The following is a 27,297-nucleotide window of genomic DNA, read 5'->3' on the forward strand; positions in this document are numbered from 1 at the left end:
TCCGAGATCAACAATGAATCGTACCCGAATTCCATAGAAATGGCGATCTGCTAAGATCACCACGGGTCAGGAACAGGTCTAGTTTTCCAGACAACGCACTTCTGCGCTCCACTTCGGGACCCTTTTCCAGCCTTCAAGCCGAAAACTTGGGAGTATTTTCTTATTTATTTTCCTTCCTTTTTCCCCGAAGACGATGGCTCCGGGGGGTGGAAAAGTCCTACCTGGACCTAAACGAGGACTCTCCACTCGTCATCACCTTCGGGAGTCCGGTAATATTAGCACTGCAATTCGGCTCAGTTGAGGCTTCCTTGTCAATTCCTTGCCAGAGACTCCACCGTTGAAATTGCTTTTCTTCATACTAGAGTCCAGGGTCGGCGGATCCTCGTGCTTCGGCATTGTAAAGCTTACCATGGCCAAAAATAAACTGCTGCGGTTGTCGACGAGAAATGCGCTCCCATTACGGATGCATGGCTAGGTCGTAGTATCTTTCTTCTTATCCGAAACTGTGGTGCCTCGTATTCTGTGCACAAGATTGATATACATGTACTTGGAAGTGGGTACTAATCGCTGGACGAATCTTGGCCAATTTGCATCAATGGTATTGTGTAGGTATAACTACATAACTGAGAAGAGAAGAGAAGCTCAACTACATTGCAATGACCAGGTGGTAACGAAGCACTTTTTGAAACAGGCTGGCTGGACTACAGACCGAACTTCCTCGACCAACTCAAAGCGACACACTCGGCCGGCTGAAGCCCAGCTTCTGTTTTTGAATCCGGGGGAAAATCCCAATAACAACAAGAGCCGACAAACTTAGGGTAGCCCAGAGCTTCACCTTCAACACGTTCTTGTTATAGTCGGTCTGAGTCGCACTGTTGATGGTAGCCAGTAGAAGCAGCAAAACAAAGTATCCGCTGTACCGGTGGTACTTCCAGATGGCCTTGGCGTTGTCCTCACCTCCATACAGCTTCGGCGTAGCCCACATGGTGAAGCCGACGAGGTATTGCAACAGGAGCACTATGGAAGTAATGACGCCGAGATAGCCGTGCGCCGAGTGGAAATGCGCATTGTGGCCCTTCTCCTTGTTGTACTCAATGATAGTAACGCCAGCGACGAGGGAGAGAAATGCCAGAAGGTTCAGCAGGCCGTGGACACGCTGCCCGAGGCGCTTCTGATTGCTTGTATGGGTGGGCTGGAGGAACAGGACCGACTGTACCAACACCAGCACGGCGAAGGATTGGGCAAGAGGGTGTCCCGAGAAGAGGATGAGAGGCTTGGTGAAGACGCTAGCCCAGAGGAGCACGACGAGGAGCCAGATGCCTATCTGCGCGATGATGCCAGTGCCTTGTTTGCTTCGTGTTAGGCAAGCTCACGTCCGATCTATGGGTGGTGATGCAATCACGAAGAATTACATACCTAGGACCAGGTTATTGAGAGTTGATTTGCCCTCTTCTTGCGCAACATCTCCGGGACGGCCAAGAAGCGGCTCAGTCTCGCGTCCTGCCAGCCCCTCCTCGGAGCCATTAGGAAATCGTTCTGGTAAGCCCGTAGCGCTCGCCATGGCGTCGATCTGATAATGTAAAACAAACAAATGTTATTGAAGGATGGGAAGTTTTGATAGGCTAGGGTACAGAGCTCCGACGCAGTCCTGCTGCAAAGCTTCGGAAAGGCGAGTCCCGTGATGATCCAGTAATTGAGCTGGAAGTCTGATTGGTATTCCTTTGCCCTTGGCTACTTTGAGCTATGCCAGCTGATCACAGGGTATTGATGGATGAAGAGGAAAAGAATGAGCAGCAACCAAGAGAAATGAAGACAGTTCGGATCAGTGACGAGTTATTGATGTAGATTCCGATTGCAGCACGTCATGGCCGCGCGACCAGGCTTAAGCACCGATTCGGCTTAGGATGCCGCTGTGGGGAACACGACAGATAACAGCAATCGGAAAGAAGAGCCAATCAGCACCGTCGATTAGCAAACCACAAGCACGACGGTGGCCAAATATGGGGGCCGTAGCGCGGGGAAGCCCTGAAACAGGCGCTGGGATAGCGAATAAACATAATTGTACCTTGGCAGCACGTCAATTGAGTGGCATTGAGGTGTGAATACGAGGTGGTGGAAGCAAAGGTGTAACTCCATGTGCAGTGTGCAAGTAAAGACGACACTTGTGCCGTGTCACTGCGTGTTATCTGCGCAATAACCCGTTTGTGCCTTCATCTCATGAGCGTACGTCCACCGTCAAACGAGTATGGGAACTGTTGGACTTCAATTGCGTATTGGCATAGCATATCTCCTGAAATGCGGTGGTGACACGTCCCGTATTAGAATGCGCATGCTCGAATGCATTACAACATGGCCTTGGCGGATGAATTTCTCGGACTGCTTCGCTGATCCGAAGGCGCAGGCCCAGCCGCCTCTTCTCCGCAACGAGTGTACCGGCTGGCCTCGGACATTTCTGGGGACCGGATCCTTCATCTTTACCCTACATTTGCCCTGTCTCATTCGAATCAAAGGAGGGGAGACGAACGAACGGTTACAGGCCCCCATGTGCAAGCCCAGAAGGAGACAATTGGTCGTGTGTGCATCTTTGAATGCTGCCAGGCTAGATAATCTGGTCCACGATATCGGTAACCAATAGTTAATCCTCCGATTGACGCTGCTGGAAGCCTGAAAAAAAATAAAGGTGGCGGCTAAGAGGCCAAGCTCTGCGACTGGCTACTTGTACATGCCTAGTAGGTACTCATAAGATATCCTTCGCCTCATGATATAGCATCACCTAATAGAATTGTGATTGTTGATCCATCATTTTAATCTTAATCTAGGGTGGCTATCGCCTATGGCTATCCGCTCGAGGGAATATTCGACTATTTTTCGTTGAAGGCATTGTCGAAGCATAAACTCCAATCAGCCAGCTTCTTCGGCCTCATTCCATTAATAGGACAGCAACCACCAATTTACAATTACAAGGACCTACTGATGTTAGACAGCCACAGACCTCGAAACAAGCCACTCTTTTGAAGGATTGATGCGCTTCCCCGCTTATTTGGCCGGTTGACGCCGGGTCTCAGCGCCGGCCGGCTTCGGAGGTGGCCGATTATCTACAGCACATGCAATGTCCACTTCAAGGAGGGGGCCGCAGCTCTGCTTATCAGGCGGTCGGGGCACGCGACTTCAACAGAAAACAACATCAATCGTATTCTGCTTCTCTTAACTCTCATCTTCCGAGCGAATTCACTCTCTAGTATCATATCAGACTGTCCACTCTCAGATTTCTCACACAATGTCTTCGTTTGCTGATGAGGTCGAGTATAAGCTCGATGCCGTCAAGGCAACACAGCTGGGCGCTGAGGAAATTGACAAGACATTTCGCCCAGCATGCATCGGTAAGTTCATCTTTACCATCTACTTATGTACGGACATGAGCATGTAGTTATTGACACGAGTTTCAATGCATCAGATCTTGTCTCAGCAGGATTGGGTGGCAAGGTTCTCGGGTTCTCAGATGAGTGGTTTGCTGAGGCCAATAACCTCTTAACCCCAACGGCCCCCATCAGCCAGCCGGGCAAGATGGTCTATACCGGAGCTTGGTACGACGGCTGGGAGACTAGACGCCACAACTCCGAAGAATTCGACTGGGTCGTGATCCGGCTTGGTGTCGCTTCTGGTACCGTCAAGGGTGTTGAAATAGACACTGCCTTTTTCAATGGCAACAATGCTCCTGCCATCTCTGTGGAGGGATGCTTCAGTGACAACGACGAAGAGGTCGTCTCATGGAAAGGTGGTCGAGGCAAGTGGGAAGCCATCCTCGACATTCGAGAGTGCGGGCCAACTCAAAGGCACGGTTGGAAGCTTGACGCGCCCACCAACAAGCAATACACCCACGTGAGACTCAACATGTACCCGGATGGAGGCATCGCCAGATTCCGTCTGTTTGGACACGCAGTGCCTGTATTCCCCGAGGACAAGGACGCCGTTTTCGATCTTGCAGCGGCACAAAACGGTGGCATTGCCATCTCGTGCAGCGATCAGCACTTTGGTACCAAAGACAACCTGCTGCTGCCAGGTCGCGGAAAGGACATGGGCGATGGTTGGGAGACGAAGCGCTCGCGAGGCAAGGACCATGTCGACTGGACGATTGTCAAATTGGGTGCCCCGGGGTACATCCAAGAGTTTGTCGTGGACACGGCGCACTTTAGAGGAAATTTTCCGCAAAAGGTCGCAGTCCACGGTCTGTCATGGCAAGGAGAGGACCAGCCCGAAGCGAACTCTGAGGGATGGGTTGAGGCTGTATCACCCAGCAAGACTGGGCCTGATCAAGAGCACAAATTTGTGTCTGCGGTTGGAGATGTACCCCTTACGCACGTGAAGCTTACCATGATACCTGATGGAGGGGTCAAGCGATTCCGAGCCTTTGGCAAACGTGTGGCGTAGAGCGGGAAATTGCTTTTGGGCATTAACGAAATTTCTTTGTACTTTAGCACCAATTTGTGGTTTAGCCACCGAAACAAAGAAGAAGGAAAGAAAGCTTTGAGAGGAGAAAAATAAAAGTTTAAGGGCATCTAAAAAAGCATAAATAAATAAACCCAGTCGCTTGATGAAGCCGTCCGTGAGCACCTTAATTTTTCTTCAACGGGGAATTAATCGTGCAATAAGGTGCACTGAGTTGGTCAAAGGAGATTGTGCACGGACCACCCGGTCGATATCCGTATCCGATGACGAACCTATAGCTCACAACCGTTGAAAGTGGGTAGGATAGTAGACCGCTCTCTTGTCAAGGCCACCTCCCACGCGACTCCAGACGTCGGCCGAAACGCGCCTTTGCTCGAGCAGACAAGCAGCGGCCTCTGATCCGATCGCAATACCAAATCCGAGCTCGAGCTCGCCCGTGCATCGACCACCGGCTGCGGCATCCCATGAGCCAGGCACTCTGGCCCTGCCCCTCCTCCCACCATGGATCCTGGGGACTCTGGCAGCGACAATGGCGGCGAGAAGCGGCGAACCATTCCGGCTGATCTTCCCACGTCGCTGGATGATAGGAGACACGCAGCGGGAGAATTCACAATGCCGGAGACGGAGATGTACGACGGCTGGCAAGGTGCGTTGCGTCGTGGGTTGTGATGTGTGGCGAACAGAACAAAGGCCCCCTTTATAGCCAACAGCTGTAGTATCCCTTGCATCGAATTGGACTTGCTAACTCTTGGATAGGCCAGTCTCAGTTCCTCACCTCACCGGTGCTTGCAAAGCCGCTCAACTTTGGGGATCTGTCCCTGAACGATTCGAACCAGGACGACTTCGTCGGTAGCGGCCCAAAGGATAGCGACGCCAGACTCATGGAAATGCTGGCGGCCCAGGCTGCGCATCGCAACGAAGCGGCACTCGAAGATGAGGATGCCATTATAACAAACGACAAGATGACAGAGTCGGAGAAGAAGGACATACTGCAGAGGGCCTTGACCATGGCGGCCAGCAACGGCGACACCGAGAAGGTCAAGAAGCTCCTCGAGGGAGATGCGAAGCCTTTTGTCGACGTCAATCTTCCCGACGATGATGGAACCCCGGCATTGATATATGCCAGCTGCTTTGTTCGTCTCGCTCTCACAATACCAAAATAAGAAATCAAATATGCCTGTGACGGCTAGCTAACTAAATCTCCAGGGTCACGAGAAGGTCGTCGAGGCTCTCATTGAGGCGGGTGCCAATGTGAATCAGCAAGACCGCAACCAATGGACACCTTTCATGTGGGCAATGACGAATCGCCACAAGGGCATATCGAAATTGTTGCTGGACAAGGGGGCATCCTCAGAACAAAAGACATCTTCCGGACGGACGGCGTTCGACTTTGTGCCCCCAGATAGCGACATGTCATTTTACCTACATGACAATGGTTATTCTATTGGTAGTGCAGGTATCATGGGCGATTTCTATAACCCCGGCTTCTCTCAGGACCGCTTCGAGGAGGAAATGGCGGAAAACGAAATGCGGAGACGGCTGATGATGGAGAGTGCCCGCGACCTAGAAGTTGATTTGGGCAATGTTGGTATGGACGATCAACCGGAGGTATGTCTGAATAGCCCTAGTTCTTCTTTGTTTCATTTCCTCCATCTCTCCTCTCTGTTTGGTATTGTTGGCTAACCCCCCACACCCTACTACTAGCCGATGGATGACTTTGAAGAAGAACAAGCAGAGTTCGATTGGAGTCGCTGCCTCCATGACCAAATGTTTGTCTTTCAAGAGCACGAATTGGATCGGATACTGGATATTGTGGTTACCAAGATGACCCCCCAGCGGTCGCCATCACAGAAACCAGTCCCGGCCAACATGATTTTCCTCAGCGCAAGATATGCACACTACCATGCTAGTCCAGAGTTACTGAGAAGACTGCTCGTATCTGCAATGGCTCGCATCAACGCTGTCGTTGAAAAATCCCAGTGGGACATGACCATCCTAGCCTTTTGGATTTCAAACGCGACGCTCCTCCTACATTATCTCAAGAAAGATGCTGGATTGGTTGAGGCAACAACCACATTCCAAGCACAGCTTGCGGAACTTATCAATGAGATTTTTGTCCTAATCGTGCGAGATGCCGAGAGACGACTGGATAAAGTTCTCGACCCTGCCATGCTGGAGCACGAGACTATCCCGGGATTCGAGGACATTGCATTCCAAAACGAATGGAAGATCTTCAAGAGGAAGTCTACAGTTAAGGAGCAGCCTCTCGAGAAGCGTTTCCGCCCGCCGTCTCCAAAACAGAGGGCGAAGCCCGCTCCTAGAAATGTCACCTCGCTGCTGTCGTCGACGCTCTTCGTGTTGGACTTGTACGACATTCACTCGGTCATCACATCACAAATCATCTCTCAACTCCTCTACTGGCTTGGATGCGAGCTGTTCAACAGAGTCATATCGAACCGTAAGTATCTAGCCAGAACAAAGGCAATGCAGATCCGCATGAACGTCTCAATGGTGGAGGACTGGGCGCGGACAAACAACAGACAGGCGGAGCACTACGAAGGCGGCGAGATGAACTCAACTGGTGAAACCACAATGGATGCGGCCAAGCGACACCTCGCCCCCGTTATCCAACTTTTGCAATGGCTACAATGCTTTTCATCGCTAAATGCTGATGATCTGGAGGCCTTGGTCGACACTCTCCAACAGCTGAAGAGAATGACACCTCAGCAATTGATCCATTCAGCCACGCATTACCGCGCCGAAGTTGGTGAAAAGGGACTACCTCCCAGTGCTATGAAGTATCTTCTCGCAATCCAAAAGGAGGGGGCACTCAAGAAGAGCAACCAGGCGTCGGAAAGTGTGCCGACTACGCCGGTAACGAGCAATTTCAACGGAAATGGACAGTCAACTCCCAAAAGTGTTCAAATCAGAACGCCTGGTGGTGCAGACTCGGATGACGAAGACAGCACCCCCAAGAGTTTGCTACTGAATCCATCCTACATGCTGCCTTTTGCACTACCATCTGTCACGGACATGTTGGTATCATATGGAGCAGGTTTTGGAGGTGTCAACAGAGAGAGGGAGCGCAAATACATCCCGACCGTCCCACCAGAGTTTCTGGAAAAGTTGGAAGTGAATGGTTCGCGGAACCCGCCCATGTTTCAGGAGAAGGACTGGGAAAATGAAGAGGTGTGAAGAGTCAAACCGATGTGCTCTTTGGAGGAACAGGGGAGTGGGGGTGATGGTGTTTCTGTGAAGGGGGGGCAGCATCAAAACAACAAAAGCGTCGGTGAGCGTTTATTTCCAAAAAGCCAAGGTGGACAGGGAGGGAGACAATATATAGAGAGCAACATCTACGGTTTATTGCACGTTGAACGAGTACATGACGAATTCCAACTGAGCGGGTGCCGCAACTTGTTTACCGACGCATTCTGAGGTGCAGTTATGTGAAGTGATGGGGAAAGAGGTGGCCCGATTTTTCTTTTCTTGTTCTTTTGTTCTTTTCCTTGTTTGTTTCATTTTCATTTCTCATTTTTAATTCATTTGTTTTCTTTTCTCTTTCTCTTTCTGTTGCTCATAGGCTAGCAAAGGTCCATCAATCGGAGAGCATATGGATGGAAGTGAAGACGACGAAGCCTTGCAAGACGACGCAGCGAACAACTGTCTCTAACATGATTTGGAAAAAAGCAAAGCCAAAAAGAGGGGACGCATAAAGAGCGACAGCATGGCATGCAGTAAGGAGACGACTTTGGGGGCCAAGAGGGGAAATGCTGATGGATAACGCATGCTTGGATCTACTAGCAGGATTGAGGATGACTCTTGTCTGTAAAGAGGACAAGGTCCGAGGCTGCATATGTATGTACGTTGTAATTGGGCGGTTAAGTTCATATCATGACAATTGGAAGCTTGTTGGGGATCTCTACTGCATACTTGAGGTACATACTGTACTGTACGATTTTTAATCTACTTATCTTTATTTTTGCACCTGGTATAGGTCTAACTGAAATGAGTGTTATCTTTCTTTGGGGTTTTCGATCAGTTCTAAGTGCGGGCACAGCTTGAAAGACGTTTGGATTAATATTACCAACGGAAGGCGTGGAACTTCACTCCACCAATAGGAAGCTCAAAACTTTGGCTATAAGCTTGGAGGCATTGGCCCGGCAGATGGGTAGTAGACGTGCGAATTGGGAAAAAGAGTTGCATGCTAGTTCTCATCGGTGATACGAACGGGCAATGTAGACGGCTTTTATTTATAGCTTCTTTGCTGAAAATGTTGCTTTTATTATCTTAGATGACAGGATATTGCGAAAAGTTTTCGCTTGTGGAGTAATGTAGACGCCCTTCTTTTTAGATTTCTCTCCGGTTTGCTATACCAATCCTTTGACGAGTACTGTGTCGATGTAGGTCCCCTTCCGTATTCGTCGATTGTATAAGAGTGGCTTTTGCCATACAGTTTTCAAAACATTCCATTACCCTTCGATTTGTTAGTGCTCGCCGGCTGACAATGAAGCTAATTTACGACCATAATTATCTATTCAGTTCAATTCCAAGTATGAAATGGCTTTCCGTTCTTTTTTAGTGTATAGTTGTCCCCTATGTCCATCAAAGCTCTCACACTTTCACACTTGACGCGAACTCACAGTTATAAAAACATCGCACTCTGGGAAAACTGCACAAGGCACGTAGTCTATGCTTAAACAAGTATAGTAACAACGAAGAGGCAGAAGCCTTGCATCGGTCAACTCTGGATTTGGCTAAACCATTTGACAGGGAATAGAACAAGAATAGGGCATGGAAAGAGCACCAGGAGAAAAAGGCTCGATCGGCTCGGAGAGGGTCCGTGGCCCGGGGAGTGGAGCAAGACCCAGCTTAGTCGGGTCGGCATTTTGGGCCCCACTAGCGGAATGCGCTGGCGGGATAGTGCCATGGATGTGAATTAAAATGGCCACGTTGAGCCCGGAAGGATGAAGAAGAGGGTGGTCAATTAATTTATTTTAGTTTGCTTTGCTTTGCTTTTTTTTCCACTGTGCTCCCTTGCGGTGTTGGGGGGGCGATCGATTGGGAGCAAATGGGCTGATTTGTGATAAGAGCCTGCGCGTTGGTGCCGGGATACCCTGGAGAAAGAGGGCTTTCTTTGCTGGCACCATTTGTCAATAGGTATTGATAATAGGCTCTGTGCGCGGCGAGCCTCCGGGTAGATGCTAGATATGCGAGGGAGAGCTAGTACTTTTGGAGATGCGACGGATGTTTGCTTTTCTCTCTCTCTCTTCCTCTCGGCGAGTTGGCCTACGTTGAGGTAGTTGATTGGTAAAGAGGCAGGTTGCATGATAGGCCATCAAGGATGTACACATACGTATGATCTCGTAGGAGTTTCTTACAGCTGTAGACATGTGAATTACTGGGAATCCTTGCTGGAAGGATGCATTTTCGCCGGCGATAGCTCAAGGTGTTGCGCCAAGGTAGCACTATCGTCTACTTAGTAGATGACAGGCCACAAGCAGGCAGCAATCAATGGCTCGAGCTGAGTCTCTCATTGGTGCCATGCTGGAGCTACCCGACCTGATTATTCCTACAGTCACAAAGCAACACTTTGAAAAAGAAGAAGAAAAGCGAAAAGGGCCACAAAATCCGTCAATGGACGGGTAACCCGGGCGTAGTACCGCCGAACTCAAGCGGAGAAATGGGCAACATGTTCTCAGCACTGGAGAAGAAGGTTCAGCTTGGCGAAGAAGCCTCACCGGACGCTTGGTCCCCAAAAGCGTCAAAAATGAAAGAAAAAACGAGACGCAGAAACTCAATTGAGCAGAAAGGAGGGGGGAGGCGGCAGGACGATTGCCGAGCTGAGTTCCCTTCCCCCCCTCTCTCCCCCTTGCATGAGGATTCTTTTTTGTGGTGGGCAGACTTTGGGCGACTATTGCGTTCCTGCGTCGGCGTTTGTACTGCACGATGCCGAGCTTTAGAGGAAGGAAAGAAAATTTGGGGGCGGATGAATATGCAAAAGGCCCCGAAGAGGAGAGGAGAGAGAGAAGGCCAGACGAATCGGCAGAAGGGGTGCGGACGGATGGGAGTGAGTCTGACCCGAAAGGGCTGGGCAATGGCATCTGTAGTGTGTGTGCGCGTCCTTGTGTGTGTAAGTGCCCAACATGTGTAGGTACCCAGGCGAGAGAGAATGATGGGTAGAGAAGAGGGGGGGAAGGGAGCGAGCGTGTGTACCTGTACAGCATTGACGTGAATAGGTATGATCGGGTCTATTCGGTGGCATCGGGTACCTTGCATCTGTTGAGATGGAGGCCGTTTGTGAGAAGTGACACCCCTTGCAGGAGGCGGCGTCTCCTCTCGCTCGTCGCTTGTCACGATGGTAGCGAATTAGGACGAGAAGTAATACAGCTGAGGGGAAAAGAGGGGGAGAAAAAAAAGGTAATGTAAAGAAAAAGAAAATTTAGCAGCCGGTTAATACGTGTCCACCGCCCATGCAAAGCTGAGCAATGAATGGGGAGGGTTCATTTTATTCCTGCGATGCGCGGCGGTGCGAAATGCAGGTTTGTGATAGTCCTGCCGGTTCCTGCATCCGCGGACCAGTAGAGTGAAACCTTTTCCGTTTAGCACCGAAGACATGGGAGGGTTCAGTTTTTTTTCTCATCTTCTCCTTGGGTGAGCATGAGTGGCGTTCTTCTTTTTGCTTCCTGGTGTGAACAGAACATTTAGTTTGCATATGCATTCATTCGTTTGCTTCGGACGCAAGGGTGCATATACGAGCTGGCCTGGATGGCCAATGAGTATTACCAATCCACGGCAGTTTATGCTCTCAATTCTACCTCTGAAGTCAATTCCTTTTGCCTTTCCCCAGCGTACCTGTTTAACCATGATTTTAGTACCGTAATACATGGGATGACCAGTATTTGTACGTCCTGTCAATTTGATATGCCCGTCTGTCATCCCCCGTTTGACGTCCGGGTCTCATTTGCTCGTTTGCTTGGACCGCACTCTCGCCAAACGACTTGAAACAGCACAGCAGGTAGCCGAAAGAGGCGGTGGGCTTCTGAGTGCCTGGCAGCCACATCAACTTACAGTACACGAAGGAAGCATCATGGACAGGTACATCCATCGAGGCCCAAAAGACATGGAGCCCAAGGCAACAAACCGCTTCAATTGACGCTAATCAAGATGCCGGTTCCCAGCAGGCTGGAGTCTGGCCTTGTTAGCGGGTGCCCGAAAGCCGTGACCGCCTACAAGTAGATGCCGCTGGAAAAGGGCCCTGTAAGTCGAGCATCGGTGATCCCTGTCCCGCCACTAGCCAGCGTCTTAGTGTGTCCAGCTCTATCGCGGGTCCCCGATTGGGTTCTGCCGGAGATGGAGACTGAGCTCGGCACCTCTTTTCCACTCATACAGTTGAGCGTGTTGGCCATTGACTTCAACTCCAGCTTCGTGTTGGGCGCATCAAAGTACAAACTTGGCGTTAATATACCTGTATGCATATGCGGGCGAAATGGAGTTTGCAATTGAATTCCGTAGTGCAAATTCTAAAAGCCCTCGAGGAATCAGGACTCTCAGTGCCTGCAAGGTATTACGAGTACGCAACGCAATATGGCACATCAGCAATAGTCGTACCCGTCATCCCCGACAAACCATTGGATTGATTGCGCTGGTCTCTGCCCTGCATGAGCATCATACATGCGCAATGCCTATTGGTATAGAAACAAACGAATATCCTCTCTCTCTTTTTCTCTTTTTCTTTTTTCCCACTCTCGTTTCTTTTCTTATCCCGTCTCTTGGTTTTCAGCTCTCAGTCACTCTCATTTTTGATTCGCCGCATTTCCAAGACACATGTCTCAGCTCTACTTTGCTTTTGCCTTAGTACATGACTTGGATGCAAGGGACGGCTTGGCCCGGCGCTCTTCTCCAGACAGAGAGAAAGGCATTCGCTACGCTCTCCCCGGATCATCACGTCGTTAAATTACTTGCTTCTGCTCTATTATAGGTATATAATTCTCCATCATCTCCCCCACACATGTTATGTCGTTTTGCTTCGTTGTCAGTGCCAGGGGCTGAGAGTCAGCAGGAAACCGAGTTGCTCTTACACCGACTTGTCGGATCAGATACATGCACTCGAGTTGAAAAGCATCTGCATCTGCATCTGCGTCCCGCCTACCCGCCGTGATCGTGCACCGCTAGGGCTGCGGACTGCCCGTTCCTTTCGTTTACAGCAGTTACGACTTTATGACTTGAACGATTGCCACGTCAACACTCATTCTCTTTCATCTTCCCGCCTTTTTTCTTCCTTTTCCATCGCTTCTCTCGTCTCTCTGATCTCCCACTTCTCTCGCTATCATTACCCCCTCGTCTGCTCTGCGATATACTCGCTTCCTCTCGCTTCGCATCTTATCGCCTCGGTAAACCTCGATATACATTCCGAGGGAAAGACCACAGCAAAGTGTCACTTGCCAGCCTCACCTTCGCTTCTCACCGCACACTCGGCATTGGCATCTCGGCGTAGTTATAAATACCAAACGCCTCAACAATCTTTCAAGCTGGCTGTCTCACGCTTCACCAAGCTGCTTCGACGCTTGGCTCGGGGCTTCCGCTCGCATAGCGCTGAGAACACCAGCATCAGCACTCTCGCCATCATTAGCACCTCCGCCATCAGCATCAGCAACAACAATCCATATCCATCTCGCTCACAAGCTCAAGTTCAAGGTCATTGCGGCCGATCAGCTCCTCCAACTGCCATAGATAGAGCCATGGCCATCACATCCATCCGACCAGCAACTGGCACCAGATCGCGACGGTCTGCCGACAACACCATAGGCCTCCGTTACGAAAAGACGGTCCAGGCAGAGCCTCCCATCCCACTGCCTCCCAGAAGCACATCTCGCAACACCATTCGTACGCTGTCGATACGATCGTCAGCATCGTCTCCCTCTCCCTCTTTGTACTCGGTGTCACTCTACTCGCCAAGTCTGGTGGTTGTTACGCCACCGCAGCTCTCATTATTGCCCATTACGCCACCAACTGAGCAGCATCCGGCATTGAGGACGCCGGCACGCCAGGCAAAGCTCGCTCACGAGAGTTGGAAGAGAGACTCGGGGCTCGCGCCGACGCCGACCTCAGCAACCACTATTTACGAAGAGGACTGCGAGGAAGAAGAGGCCAAGCAAGACGGCAAGCAGCTGGCAGACGCCCAAGACTCTGTCGGTGACAAGCCAACCAAAGTCGACGAGGTACCACGACATCGTGTCCCACAAGTACAAGCACAAGCACAGCACGGAACAGCTGTCGGCCCAGTGGCGGCTGGTTGGCAGTGTTCGACAAGTGAGACAAAGTTTCATCAACCAGCCGCGTCTGCGTCATTTCCCTGCTTCGAAAAACCCAATACCGCCGTCGCTCCGAGCCGTGCTCAACCTCAACCTCCCTCACCACCTCGCTCGTCGTTGTCGCCAGTGTCGCCAAAGAGGCAAAGCATTCTCAAGCGCCTTAGCGTCTGCTCCTCTGCGTCGGCAAAGGGGAAATTAGCCCTGCAAGCCCTGGCAATTGACGAGGGATCTGCTGCCGCAAACGCGCCAATGCAGCCCCTGATGCGGGGCTCGCAGCAAGCCTCCACTCATAAGCAGCCACAACGGTCAACTGCAGAACAGTCGCCTCTTCCGCTACTGCAGATACAGACACTATCTCGCGACACTGCTTCTCCGGGCGACGTCAACGACCGCTTTGCGCCTCTGGGCATCAGCATCCCAACGCACAGCCTGCTCGAGGATGATTTTATGGCCACGTTGTCCTTCTCGAACCGCGGCAGCATCATGTTCGGCGGGCGACGCGCTGGAGCGCTGGGCCTCGACGGGGCCAACGACAGCAGAGGCGATGTCTCTGCTCCTTCAACACCCACTCACAACCATGCACGATCCAGCAGCACCAGCGTCGACCGCATCGAGTCCTTGGCCGCCAGTGCCTCCAACCCCAACCTCGTGCCCCGCGCTCAGCCGCCACCCGACATCCGCCTGCTAGCATCCGACGTCGACAAGGAGTCCCAAAAGGTGAGATCGCTCTATGGAGTCGGCGATGCCATCAATTGGGAGGATGGCGCAAGGCGCTCGTACTGCGAACCCTTGGAGCCTACCCCAGAGCTCCCAGCAGAGGAAGATGGGAATGACTCGTATGGACTCCCTTGACGATTTCCTGGCGCCGTGTGTCGGGTTGTCTGCTTGTTCGTCTTCTGTGCATCTTGTTGCTAACGCTTTGCGCCATTCGACTTTGTAGCATAATACTGCCGCCACCCATCCCTGTCTGGGGAACCCCGAGATCCATCAGGTCTACGAGCTCCTCGGTTCACCTTGACTATAGGCGAGACACGGAGCTCGCTGGCGGCCTAGAAGACTGGGAAGATGTTGACGGCGCCAGCGTCGATCGATATGGCTTCATCACCGCCCCCCGATCACGGCTCGGCACGCCCACGGAGATGAAGTCTGCCCAGTACTCGCCCAGGCGAAGGAATATGCTACAGAAGAGGGACTTGGCTGGCCTATCTCCCTTGGGCCCGAGCAGGAAGATGTCCGCCAGGTCACTCAACACCCAAGCCTCGGAACTATCTACCGCCTCGAAACGATCTTCGCGATCCGTCATCCGGCAGGCTAGCAATCTGCTACCACATAACCGAGATCGGCGATGGTTAGACGAGGCTGGCGACATGCTGACGCTTCCAACAAGCCTCCAAGATGCCGCAGAGGAAGCCCATATAGAGAGGATATCAGAAACACTGAAGCGCAAGGAGTGGGAGAGGTCAGAGAAGTGGCGTAAGATGGCCAAGGTTGTCCGAAGGGGCGGCCAGGGCGAAGGCATGGAGTTTGAGTTTGACAGGAAGAACCCTAAGCTCATTGAGCGAACATGGAAAGGCATTCCCGATCGCTGGCGTGCGGCCGCGTGGTGGTCCTTTCTTGCCAGCTCTGCTACGGAACACGGGGTCCACGCGGTTGAAGAGGAGATTGTTGCATCGTTCCATCGACTGCTGGAGCAAAGCTCGCCGGATGATGTGCAGATTGACCTCGACGTGCCCCGAACCATTAGCCGACACATCATGTTTCGCAAAAGGTACCGCGGCGGCCAGCGGCTTCTGTTCCGCGTGCTGCACTGCCTGTCCATCTTCTTTCCAGAAACAGGCTACGTCCAGGGTATGGCGTCATTGGCAGCAACGCTTCTCTGCTACTTTGACGAAGAGAAGTGCTTCGTTATGCTGGTGCGCATGTGGCAGCTACGAGGGCTCGATCGCCTCTATCGCCCAGGCTTCGAGGGCCTGATGAAGGCGCTGCATGAGTTTGATGAAACTTGGCTGAATAAGGACGTGGCCAAGAGGCTGGTGAGTTCTGACGATGACAATCTAAATACTTGTATTAATCTAACATTCTCATCTCTCTCATTTTGTAGACCGAGCTCAGCGTAGACATAACGGCATACGGTACACGTTGGTACCTTACCCTCTTCAACCTCTCCATCCCATTTCCAGCCCAGCTGCGAGTATGGGATGTCTTTCTCCTGCTGGGAGATAGCGCGGCCGAGGCGAACATTGTTACGCAAGTTGACGACAGCGAAGCAAGTCCGGCAACAGGACTCGACATTTTGCACGCCACGAGCGCTGCCTTGATCCAGGCCCTCCGTGAGGTGCTCCTGGACTCGGACTTCGAAAACGCCATGAAGGCCTTGACGTCATGGATTCCCATCAAGGATGAGGATCTCTTGATGAAGGTGACCAAAGCCGAATGGAAGTCACACCAAGGCAAGAAGAAGACGTAGCGCGCTTGCCTCTCCCGACTCTCACCCCGACGGGCTGATTCTTCCCTCTTATTCTACTGTATTAAATTTTATCTTGCCTTTGTTTTCTTTTGAAATTGGCGCAGGGGAACGGGACATTTAGCTTCCTATGGCTCTACCCTTCTTTTTGTCACTTTCATCTCCGTACCACCCGATACCCCTCCCTTTTATTTGTTCAGCTACTGATACCCTCTATTAATGAACCGATGGTCTATTTGACACCTCTTCATACATTGTCTCTCCTTTGTCTTGTTCTTTGATGCGTGCTGATTTAATCTTGCTTCGGCTCCTCCCTCTCTATATTGATCTTTTCCCCTTTGTCTTTGTGTCTGTCTGTTTGCTTGCTTCATATACCAGGATCTGGGACAGGGTGGCGCGGAGCGGGCGTACGGTACGCCCTGACTTATGGATACCCTTCGGTCACGGAGGCGTTTTGTTCTTTTTGAGCAGTGGGTGGTTGGAGATGGTTGGCGATGTACTTTGTCAGATTGGCTGGAGTTGGCGTCCTGGGGGCGGACGGGACCGGCAGATGTTTGTAACTAGATGGCTGTTTGCTTGATGGAAGGGGTAACAAAAAGCATTACTAGTACTATTAATACAGGCGGAGACTTGTCCAGCCAAGCTTTTACAGTATGAGCGCTGATCCTTTTTGCATTTACACCCCCGTAAGCACTTGGCCGTGGTGTTTTGGGCAACGAGGCACCCGAGTAACTGGGTTCCTGGATATGGAATATGCTTCATATATCACACGTGAGATTTGTCTCGCTCGGGGCTCCCTCTGTCACGTATCCTTGCCCCATGGCTTTGTACTTGTTTCTTACTACCCACTCGCGCATCGGTAATAAAGCTGTTTTGGGTTTCTTGACACTTTGGAGGAAATGTAGCTCGTCGTCACATGCGGTTGTGTATATACAGAGGATAGAACAGATGCTTGTTATCCAACACTAAGAGCGTATATATATATGTATACGAGTCTATATAGAAATACGAAAGGGAGGGCGAATTATTCAGGGTGCCACGTCAATTTTCCCTTTTTTCTTTTTTCTCGGTTGAGCTGTCGTGTGCTAGGGGGCGTAAAGTGGGAGGTGGGAATTGCCGAGAGTGAAGCGTTACAATTGAGTGAGATTGCGAAATCCCGAGGGGCAAGGGGTGGTGGAGGAGGTTTAAAAAAGGTTCTGGAAGCTGATGTGATGTGAGAAGGGGGGAGGGGAGGGGAGGGGAGGGGAGGGAAGAGAAGAATGTAAGCTTTGACGGAGGGGGGTGTTTCATTATCTCTTCTTCTTTTTCTTCTTCGTGTTTTGGGTCTTGTGGTTTTATTTGGTGGCTATGTGGGATAGTGAGACGGACAATGCATTGACCTTTTTTTTTGGTCTTATTTTGAATATTATTGATGTGTTCTTTTTTCCTTTCACATGCTTGGTCATCAACCGTACCGGGAACCTATGAATGAAGCCGGGAGAGAGACCCCCTTCCAATCCACTGGGACCTTTTTAGGACCCCTAGATGGGGAACCGCTTCGGCAGATGGGGGTTACGACTTTCCGTTTTCGAGACCCATGGCTGGCGCTTCCTTTTAAGCAGACCGAATGCTACCATGCCAAGTGCCATTTTCCGGGTTGCTCGCTACGGGTAGCCAGACTAAAGCACGAAGCTTTTTCCTTTTTTTTTTTTTACTGGGGATCTTTTTTTCATCCCACCCCATCACCTGTCACAAAAAAAGAAAGAAGAATACAAGGGGACCAGATGACGAAAGCAAAGAAGCATGTGAAGAGGAGTACCTACCTACCTGTATATATTCGTACAGAGTAGCAGGTCAGGTACTTTCGCAAGTGCCGTACGGAGCGAAGCACTAAAACGGGCGGCGGCTGTCCTCCGTACTTCCGTATCGAGAAACGGTACCCAAGAGAGAGAAAAAAAACGGAGCACGCAAACAAAGTACCGTCTCTCTCTTATTTCTTTTTAAGGCTTAGCCGCCTTTGGGCTTGTTGGAGGTTTTTTTTTTTCTTGTCGCCGGTTCCCCGGATTGGGTTTGAATGTCCGGGAAGCGAAGAAGAAAGACAAAAAAGATGAAGGTGGGTTTTACGAATCGGGTATCGCACCGAAGATGGACGGCTTGTTGCTTTTTTCAGGGCGCTTTTTTTCATGTGGTTTGGGTGCAAGCTAAAAAGTAACGAGTAGCGGTACTCGGGCGTCTGTTCGGAGATGCATGTGAGAAAGCGGTAGGTACATGTACTTGTACTTTTGATGTTCGGGTGGTGGTGGGAAAGGGATGTTACCTACTGTACGGGTACCTGGCGTAAGAGCACACACACACACACACACACACACGCTACAATTCTTCATGTGTGTCTCACCTCTAATTTCCTTTTGAGTTTTTTGACAAGTGTGTGCCCGGATTGCCTTTCTTCTTCAGCATCTTTTTATGTGACAAGTCACATTTTTTGTTCTTCTGCCGGGCCCCTGGGACAGAGTCTTGGCGCGCGGGACAATCCATCTTTCCGAATCTTCTCAATTCTGCAAGTGGACTTTTTTTTCTTTTCTTATTTTCTCTCTTTGACGGCAGAAAGAGGGAATTGCTTCGTGTCACTAGTAAACTAGTGTATGTCAAAGATCCCACTCGGAACGGGAGAACGAAAAGAGAAACCCTGTTCCTGACTCGAAAAAAGCTACGCGTATGCGGGCATTGTTTGGCTCGTCCATGATCCAAGATTGTCATCTTGATACCCCGTAGGAGCTAGATTGTTCCATAAAAGCCCTCAATGATGCCTTTTTTTTGTTAGTTTCGGATGAGCAAGTAAAATTCACACCCTCTTCACCTCTTGCACGCCATTGGGGAAAACCCCCCCGAGATTAGATCAGCTCAATGCCTATATATTTCCTCTCTCAGTACGATGTATACGAGCGCAAGGACTACCTAGTAGGTAATCTAGTAACTTATAGTAGAAGCAAAGCCTCAACCACACTCCCCCCTTTGGATGGCCAAGACGTGCTATAACATTTCAGATATTCAAAAGGGCAGTACTGGAAGAAGAAGAAAAACCTTTTCAGATTCCCATCCATCCACAGCAAGCCCCGAAGCCTCTCCCATTTGCGTTCCCAGTTCTTCCCCCCTTGTTCGGGAGGCTCACTCTGGACAGCTGCTAGACTAGTTATTGCCAAGTTGGTGTTAGCAGCCCGACCTTGATTACTCCGTTCGACCTCTTTTCTCGGCGATGCTCCGGTTCCCCATAATATTCCTCGAGCGATACCCGGGCCTGTCCCTGTGTGTATTTCGTACAGTACATGCCTTATGTACCCACGATATATGCACCCAATAAGTCTGAAACACACAACAATTTTGCTCTCTTGTCGTTTCCCGCCTCTTTTTTTTTTTTTTTTCGTCTTTTCTTCTTCGGGTCATGCGTAAATACTGCCGACTCCGTGTTAGGCACAGAACGGAGAGAATGGTCCGCATATGGCACTTCTTGTACTGCCGAGATGCTAAAGAGGTACAATACCATTGAGCATACGTGTGCAGGGAACTCCATACTACTCCATGCTTGGATAAACATTTACCCCCTACCTTACCAAGTACTACCTTAACCCACACCAACAATCCACAGCGTACTACTTACGAACTCCCTAGTAACATCAAATCCATCCTACGCCCGCAGCAAATCCCAGCCCAAACCAACCTTACCCAAGCAAAGCAAGCCCTCCGTAACGGGCTCTTCAACATCCCGCAACTTTCCTCTTCCGTCCGTCACCCGTGCCCGTAAAAAGGGAAACCTGTACACAAACTCTCGCAAACTTTGAGAAACTTTTGCTCCACCAATTCTCCGATTCCCATCCCATCCCATCGGCCGCTACTGCCAGGTACGTTGCCTCGGTACTCGCTCCAAGGCCTGCCCAACTTACCTAGTACGTACTTGCAACAAGGCACCGGAACTGCCAGACAAGAAAAGACAGCGGTCAGTCTGCCCAATTCAGGTAAACCGTGTAAGGGAAAAAAAATTGAGAATCTGAAAAAACCCCTCGCAATACACTAACACAGACACGGACCTCCCTGGTAATAATACCGAGAACCAGTATACTGCAAATCTGGCATCTTTGTGCCTGTATACGCAATATTACCCATGACTTCTGTGCTTCATATGCCCTTATGAGAACGAAGTAACTTGTACTATCTAACTGTATACGTTGTACAAAAAAAAAAAAAAAAAAAAAACCCTGCCGATGTAAACTGCCTCGTGCATGTAATCATTCCAGGAATCTGCAGCCTCCGAAACGTTGCTCCTCTGCTGCCACAGAGGCCCGAGTGCCGTAACTGACCGGCCGGGGGGGTAATCCAATGGCATTTGGCTATGTACCTTCCTACAAGGTAGCACCACGTTTTGATTGCAAACCGGCTCTTCTCACACTCTCACTCACTCATTCACTCACACACGCATCCTCGTACAGTAAGTAACTTTGGGTAATGCTGCCCTCCTGCATAAGTGCCCCCTCCCTGGTTCAGTAGTAAGTACTAGGTACTACAGTATATACGACCACCAACCTTTTACCGCCAAACCATCCAAAATACCCGTCCGTCCAAACTACGACCACCACACATCAGCCCTGCCTCGGAATCCGGATGCGCCTTACGCGGCAGCCGCGATATCATATGACCGATCGCTCGAGTGCCCTCTTGCTCGGGCCCGAACCCTTGCCCGTCTTGCGTGGCTTTTTTTAGCCGGCTCCTGGACTGCACCATCCCCATGGGTCGTCTGTTTCATCTACATGCCGTGATTGGCAACCCAAAGACCCCCCTGTGCAACCATTCGCGGCCGTTTGCGCTCGGATATCAGTCCTAAGCCCCGACCACGGCGAGCCCAATAGCACTTTTATTTCGGTTGCCATCAGCTAGTTGCTTCGATAGGCATCAGGCAAAAGAGTTCGTACTAGTACACAGGTACGGAGTTCTGGTAGTAATAATGCTTCATCTGTATGCTGCTTGTATACGTATACATGTACCAGAGGTACTTCGACGACGTTTGCACCTAGGGGGCCATTTGGAAATGCTTTTGATTCATTTTCTTCTTCTCCTGGTTCCCTCCTTTCCTCTCCATGGATGCGTTCCTGGCATCCCCGTCAAATCTCATCCTATCAATACACTTTTTGTTCCTTGTGCAATGCGAAACAGCTCAAAATCCCCTCCCTTCCCAGTAAAACGAAAAACGCCTATATGTGCAGGTCCCTTCAAACAAACTATGCTATCCGGCCGCCATTCTAGTCTGTGAAATGTAATGACCAGTCTGGTCTTTCCTGCCCCGATGGTAGCCTCGAAAGATGAAAGGAAATTTGCGCGGATGTTGCATGACGTATACCAAAACAAATATACAAAAGGGGACGGCGATCCAAGCCAAACCGGTCGGCCACGATCATGAAATGAAGAAATTTGTTGGAAATAAAAAAAAATGTGTAGAAGTGGGAAAATGAAGTGAAAATGAAACTGAAAATGACAATGAAAACCAGAGTGAAAATGAATGTGAGAATAAAAGGTGAAGAAAAAAAGTGTGAGAAAGAGAAGTGTGGTAAGACCGTAAAAAACAGAGGCCTCCCGAGTTGGCGACACTGTCGTCATGCTCTCACAGTCTTGATTGATGCCAAATGAGCCCGTCACCCGAAGCATCCCATTGGCAGTCATCTCCAGAAACCTAATCAGGCCTCTCTCTCGTGCATCCCAGCCCCTGCCATTCGGGACCTTGGATCGGCCTCTCCTGCAGATAGCGGCGTCTCTACCCCAGCTCTTTGCTCTCCCGGTCCTCTGGCTCGTGGTATCGGCGGCGGCGCCTCGAGTCGCGGAGGCTGCGCATTTTGTCGTGACAGTGCACCCGAGTCATCAGGCTCGCGGGATAGCAGCGAGGATACTGACTGCTTTGCACTCCTCGAATCCTCCCTCTCGCGTGGCGAGGGACCCCAGGACGGGGCTTGTGTTGGCGTTCTCGCTCGAGGCCGATCCGTGTCCTCACCGTACATCTGGCCAGGAGGCCTATACCACGACACATCGCTCCGTTGGCGCTTGTGCGATTTTCGACTGGGCGACGCCGGATTCGACGAGCCGGGCTGCGTGAATGGCGGCGGGGATCGATATCGGTCTTCGCTCGGAGCTCTGGTTACCTGTTGAGAAGCTCCTCCCGTTGTCTTTCGCTTCTTCTGAGCCTCCCCTGTTACAGCCGCACAAACCCAGGTTAGCTTAAAGGGAGTCTCGCTTTCTCTTGAATTTTGACGAACCAGACGGTGTTCCGGGCCGGTTCGAGCTGCTGCCGCTCTGCGTTGCCGGTGGCTGCCAGTGATGGAAATAGATCGATGGGCTCGTGTCATGCTGGGATGACTGTGACTGCGTATGCGCGTGTCCTTGATACGGCGGCATCACAGGAGGAGGTCCTTGCCCCGGGGGCTGGGGAGGGTTGGCGACGCCCACCATGTTTGATGCCATTCCAATTGGTCGGCCCATTGCGCCAGAGACAGTCTGGCCTCTTGGCCTCGTTGGCGATCCTGGATACGGCGCATACCCGCCGGGGCCTTGGACTGAAGTCACCTGTGCTGGAGAAGTAGCGTACACCATGCCGTGGCCTACAGGCTCCCTCGAATGGTCTGGTGAGTGCGGTCGCTGGGGCGGAAGTAGCTGGGGATGATGCCCTTGAGCCGGAGCCATGAACTGCTGTGCCCATTCAAGAGCGGCCTGGGGAAGAGTACCTCCGCTTCCCATGCCAGCAAAGACCAGAGGAACCATGGGAGGTGGGATGCCGCCGCCAAGAGAGGCTCGCAAAATATCCATTTCGATTTTTCTCTGTTCTAGACGTAAAGTCTCTTGCCTCGTCCTCTCCTCTTCTTGCCTCGTCTTCTCCTCCTCTGTCTTGGCCTGGAGCCAGGTCCGCATAGATTCCTCAGCTCCTTGCCATTGCTGTGGTGGTGGAGGCAGGCCAGCCGAAGGCGAAGGCCATGGTTGTTGTGCCTGGTGAGAGGGCTGTGACAGCGGTAGAGGAGGTGGTGGTTGAGCGTGATGTGATGGCGGAGGGCCAACGGAAGGAGGCTGCTGTGGTGGTAGAGTCATGGCCGCCGGAGGAGGCAGGCCACGATGGGAAGTAGACATGGGCTGCACCGGGCTGTTCTGAGAGACAAGGTACGGTTTGTAAGATGGATCTTGATAGTTCAAGGGAGGAGAGGGCCGGGAGGTGGAAGGCGGAGTTGGCAAATCATGGACGGACTTGTAGCCGTATGTCGTCGATTGCTGCTTGATGGTGAGCATCATCACATATGCCGCGAGTTACAGGAGTGTATGCATGTGTTTAAGTAGACATCAGAGGATGGTGCAAAAAAGAACCAGGCTGCGGGGCATGCAAGAAAGAAACAATACTTGTAACAATCAAAGTCATAAAATGAGAGTACGATGACTGGGGATGGGGGAGTTGGGCAAGTAAGAAAACAGGAGAGGAGGAGAGAAGGACAGGATGGGAGGTTGTGGAGGCGTACGTGGTGGATATAACGTTCGTTATAACAAGTCGAGGCGTAGGCTGGAGGTGACGGCCCAGCTCAACAACAACAATGACTGTCGACTAGGGTTGGACGGATGACGCTTGAGGATAAGCTAGCCACCCTCATTGAGGGTAGTCTTGGTGTCAACAGACAGTACTGGGTACAGGGAGAGAAAGCAGATGGAGAGGGCTGAAGTAACCCTGTCGGGCACATGCAGGCTATCCAATATCAGAGATGGTGGTCCATCCGCTCCTTGTGTACAAGTAGTGCTTCCTAGAATGGAGACAGAGCGCCGCGGGACGGAGTTGGCCAACGAGGGGCTTGCCCCAAGGGGGGGGTTGCCAACAGTCAGAGGCAGAGGCGAGACAGTCAGAAACCGGACCTGAGAATATCGGCTGGGCTAGAAGGAGGGTGAACAGCAAGACAAGGGCCGGAGCGGGCACCGTGCCACTGTGGAGAAGGCGTGTGGTGTGCCTGGTCTATTCACAGGAGCGTGCACGTATCAGAGCGTATGATCTGATTAGGGAATCGATGGGACGTCAACTAACAGGGAAGTGGGCGGAGGGCGTGTGCGTTTCAGATAGGGAGTGCGAGAAGAAGGGGGGAATTCTAAAAAAGAAAGGAAAGGAAAAATCCCAGAAATAAAATTCTCAGCCAAGATTTGTGGATTGGCGGCAAGCAGAGCCGAAATAGACAAGGGGGACGAGACTGAGAGAAAATTATAGAGGAAGCAGAAAATGAAGCTATGGAAAAACGTTGGACACCATGATGCAGCAAATAGAGGATTGCTCTTTGGTGCCTTGAAAAGTGCATACCAGTTGCAGGGGACAACACCACAGATGGGCAAACAAGCCGGCGATGATACGGGAATCATACAGGGCATCAGATTCAAAACACAAGAAGACAAATAGAAATCTTATCGTACAGAATACTCCCGCACATGTAGCGCAAGGCAAGAGAGACAAAGGAGAGGAGCGGCCGGCTATCGCCGCAATCGAGGGAAACGTGAGATGGCGTCTTTCGAATGCGGGGGGGTTGCTTATACCGACGGAGGACCTGTAAGACGTATACTTGTAAATAACTGTAAGCTGTCGAGACAAATGAGACGCGCGAACGAATCGGCCGTTATCAAAAACACCATTGCAGGGGCAAGTCAGGGTCAGCCATCGGGCAGAGAACAAACTGTCCCAACATGATATCCCTTGATAAGACTAGTTTGAGAAGAAGCACACTCACTCATGTGCTAGGCAGGCAGGCAACAGACAAGCAGGGAGCACCACTCTGCAGCTCCGGCATCCTTGTGCGCCTGTGTGCGGCTGCTGCACGTCTTGGGAGATGTGCAAAAAATAGTACACGATGCAACGGGGCTATCCAATGAGTGGCAGCTTGCCCTGCGCTTCCGCGGTACGGAACCCTCTGGCAGCTACGCCGCATTGGGTCACGGAAGTGCTCCGTACTGTACTGTACAGCACAGTACAGAGCAGTAAGTAGTCAACGAGCTGCGTGTGTTGGAAGAGAGGCAAATGGGCGACATCTTGCGCGCCCGACCCAATCGCCGCGGGTCTGGCCTTGGCCGTGGCTGCCACGAGCATGGGGCGCTGGAGTTGCGAGATTCGTCCGCCATGCCAACTTGGTGCTGTAGCGCTACGCATCAGCCTCTAGAAACCGATCTCAGTGACCCATCTAAACTCATCGGCTCGGAGCTACCCTCTCTGGACGAGGCAGATGTTGCGCTTGAGAGAAAGCCACAGGGCTCTAAGAGTGGAGGGGGAGAGGGGTTGGTGGCGGGCATGGCTCATTCTGCTACCAAGTCGTCGTTCATTAGCTGAGCGGGCGGGTGTAAGAGATACGGACGGAGACTTGCGGTTTCTTAGGCTGAATGGCTCACCTATCGTCTTGTGGCCTTGCCGTGTCTTGACTAGGACCAGGCCATTTCAGAGCTGGCTCTCGTCTCAAGTCCGCAGGACGAGATGGATGCGCCATAATACTCGGTGCATATGGTGCGCAGGAAGTACAGTAGCTACATTCCGCCTGGGCAGTGCTCCGTGCGCACGCAAGTACTCGATAGTCTCTGGCCATGCGGTGTATGTATGCAGGTGCACGCACCGTATGCATGTCGTGTCCGCCGTTTGTCGTTTGTTGTTCTTTCTGGCTGTTGTTTTTGTTTTTGTTGATGTTGATGTTTGGCGAGGGTGGTGTTGATGTCGTCGCTGTCACGTTATTGCCCTGTCTACGAGTACCGATTAGACGGATCTCGCCTCGTTATCGATATGAGTGGCTAGTGGCCTCGTTTTCAATTCAATTTGGAATGTTTTATATGCGGCTGCTGCGTATCTACCTAGAGGTAGTATTTTCCTTTACCAAGCACCTCTTGGTTCCCTTCCCATTCTCTTGATGAGCCCATCTTTCCTACACCACAAACCACGAGCTCTACTAAATCAAGGCACAAGGCAGCAGTTATAGTTGAGCATGTTTGAGAATCCTGAGCCGTGAGTGCATATATTTGCATGGACAAGTTCAGGTATGAGGTACCTAAAAGCTACCACCCTCGGCACCAACATGGCCAAATATGCACTGGTTCGGTACTTGGCACATCATGGCCAAGCCGGTCTAGACACATGTAGCCTCCCTTGGTGGTCCGTACTTGTAGGTATCTAGGTACCTCTACCATTTATCCACTTCGGGAACATGGAACGACAGCTCAGCCCCAGAGCTTATCGCGAGGAGCACAAGCTCCCCCAGCAACGCATTCTCTTCAGTACAGTAGCGCTGCACCCTATCGACTACCGGCCGACGATTCGCAACCGGCTATGGCAGGTTCGTCCAGATGGGATGCTTGCAATGCCAGGTTGCGAAGCAGGGCTGCCGTGGTTAGCCAGGTTTATACCTGTACAAGGGCTGCTGGGGGGGCTTCACAACCAGCTTCCAACGAGGGAGACGTGAGAGAGAAACAGGGCAATATCGCCCGCCGCCAGGGATGCTAAAAAGCCGATCCGATTGAACAAGCTCGGCTTGCAAACAGGGACGGAAGTGCGGACAGACAAGTGGACTGACTCGATGGGGATCTGGACCTTGTCTGTGTGGCTTGCTGCTCGCCTTACGCCCCTCCCCCAAAGCCGCCAGTGAGTTTTGCCCAAATGGATGGCCTGGCTGGAGGAGGAGGGGCTGTTTTATTCGACTATGGATCTAGTTGAGAGGAGCCACGACTCAGTCACCTTGATGATGCAGCTCTGAAGCTCCAACATGTCCTAATCGAGTCGAGCTCTGTTAATGCAAGAGCAGAGTCGACATGGGTTAACTTTGGGTGGCTGAAAAGACGGCCTGTTGCTGATCTGTCACCGCCGTCAGCTCCGCAGAGCCATGGGGAACTTTGGGGTATGGGCTATGCTTCTTTAGACGAAGCAACTGCGTAGGTTCACAAAATCCAGACTGGTGGCAAGGTGCTGCAGAAGCTGTTCTACAATGACGACAAGACAGGGTTGGCAACAGCCTTGGGAACGGCGACATTGAAGGGCTGTGGATGCTTAGGACGTCTTCTCGGGTCGCAGATTTTGAAGGC

At 51.4% G+C, this 27,297-nt stretch overlaps 5 protein-coding genes across 5 annotated transcripts; 3 read left to right on the plus strand and 2 right to left on the minus strand.

The window, feature by feature from the left end:
* Positions 1-727: 727 nt before the first annotated feature.
* On the minus strand, positions 728-1,561 carry T069G_05837 (eukaryotic cytochrome b561 domain-containing protein; the record flags this gene model as incomplete). The annotated part of the gene is made up of 2 exons (XM_056173047.1): positions 728-1,344; positions 1,417-1,561. The coding sequence occupies 2 exons, from the start codon at positions 1,559-1,561 to the stop codon at positions 728-730; spliced, it is 762 nt and encodes a 253-aa protein (XP_056029905.1).
* A 1,716-nt stretch (positions 1,562-3,277) lies between these two features.
* Positions 3,278-4,428, plus strand: T069G_05838 (allantoicase repeat domain-containing protein; the record flags this gene model as incomplete). Its single annotated transcript, XM_056173048.1, has 2 exons — positions 3,278-3,380; positions 3,455-4,428. The coding sequence occupies 2 exons, from the start codon at positions 3,278-3,280 to the stop codon at positions 4,426-4,428; spliced, it is 1,077 nt and encodes a 358-aa protein (XP_056029906.1).
* A 519-nt stretch (positions 4,429-4,947) lies between these two features.
* On the plus strand, positions 4,948-7,641 carry T069G_05839 (DIL domain-containing protein; the record flags this gene model as incomplete). Its single annotated transcript, XM_056173049.1, has 4 exons — positions 4,948-5,092; positions 5,203-5,579; positions 5,653-6,054; positions 6,151-7,641. The coding sequence occupies 4 exons, from the start codon at positions 4,948-4,950 to the stop codon at positions 7,639-7,641; spliced, it is 2,415 nt and encodes an 804-aa protein (XP_056029907.1).
* A 5,543-nt stretch (positions 7,642-13,184) lies between these two features.
* Positions 13,185-16,224, plus strand: T069G_05840 (rab-GTPase-TBC domain-containing protein; the record flags this gene model as incomplete). Its single annotated transcript, XM_056173050.1, has 3 exons — positions 13,185-14,593; positions 14,698-15,790; positions 15,859-16,224. The coding sequence occupies 3 exons, from the start codon at positions 13,185-13,187 to the stop codon at positions 16,222-16,224; spliced, it is 2,868 nt and encodes a 955-aa protein (XP_056029908.1).
* Positions 16,225-21,920: 5,696 nt separating this feature from the next.
* T069G_05841 (uncharacterized protein) lies at positions 21,921-23,514 on the minus strand (the record flags this gene model as incomplete). Its single annotated transcript, XM_056173051.1, has 3 exons — positions 21,921-22,189; positions 22,232-22,426; positions 22,494-23,514. 3 exons carry the CDS (start codon positions 23,512-23,514, stop codon positions 21,921-21,923), a joined length of 1,485 nt encoding a protein of 494 aa, XP_056029909.1.
* Positions 23,515-27,297: the final 3,783 nt, after the last annotated feature.

Source organism: Trichoderma breve, chromosome 3 (genome assembly GCF_028502605.1).
Source record: "Trichoderma breve strain T069 chromosome 3, whole genome shotgun sequence".
NCBI lineage: Eukaryota > Fungi > Ascomycota > Sordariomycetes > Hypocreales > Hypocreaceae > Trichoderma > Trichoderma breve.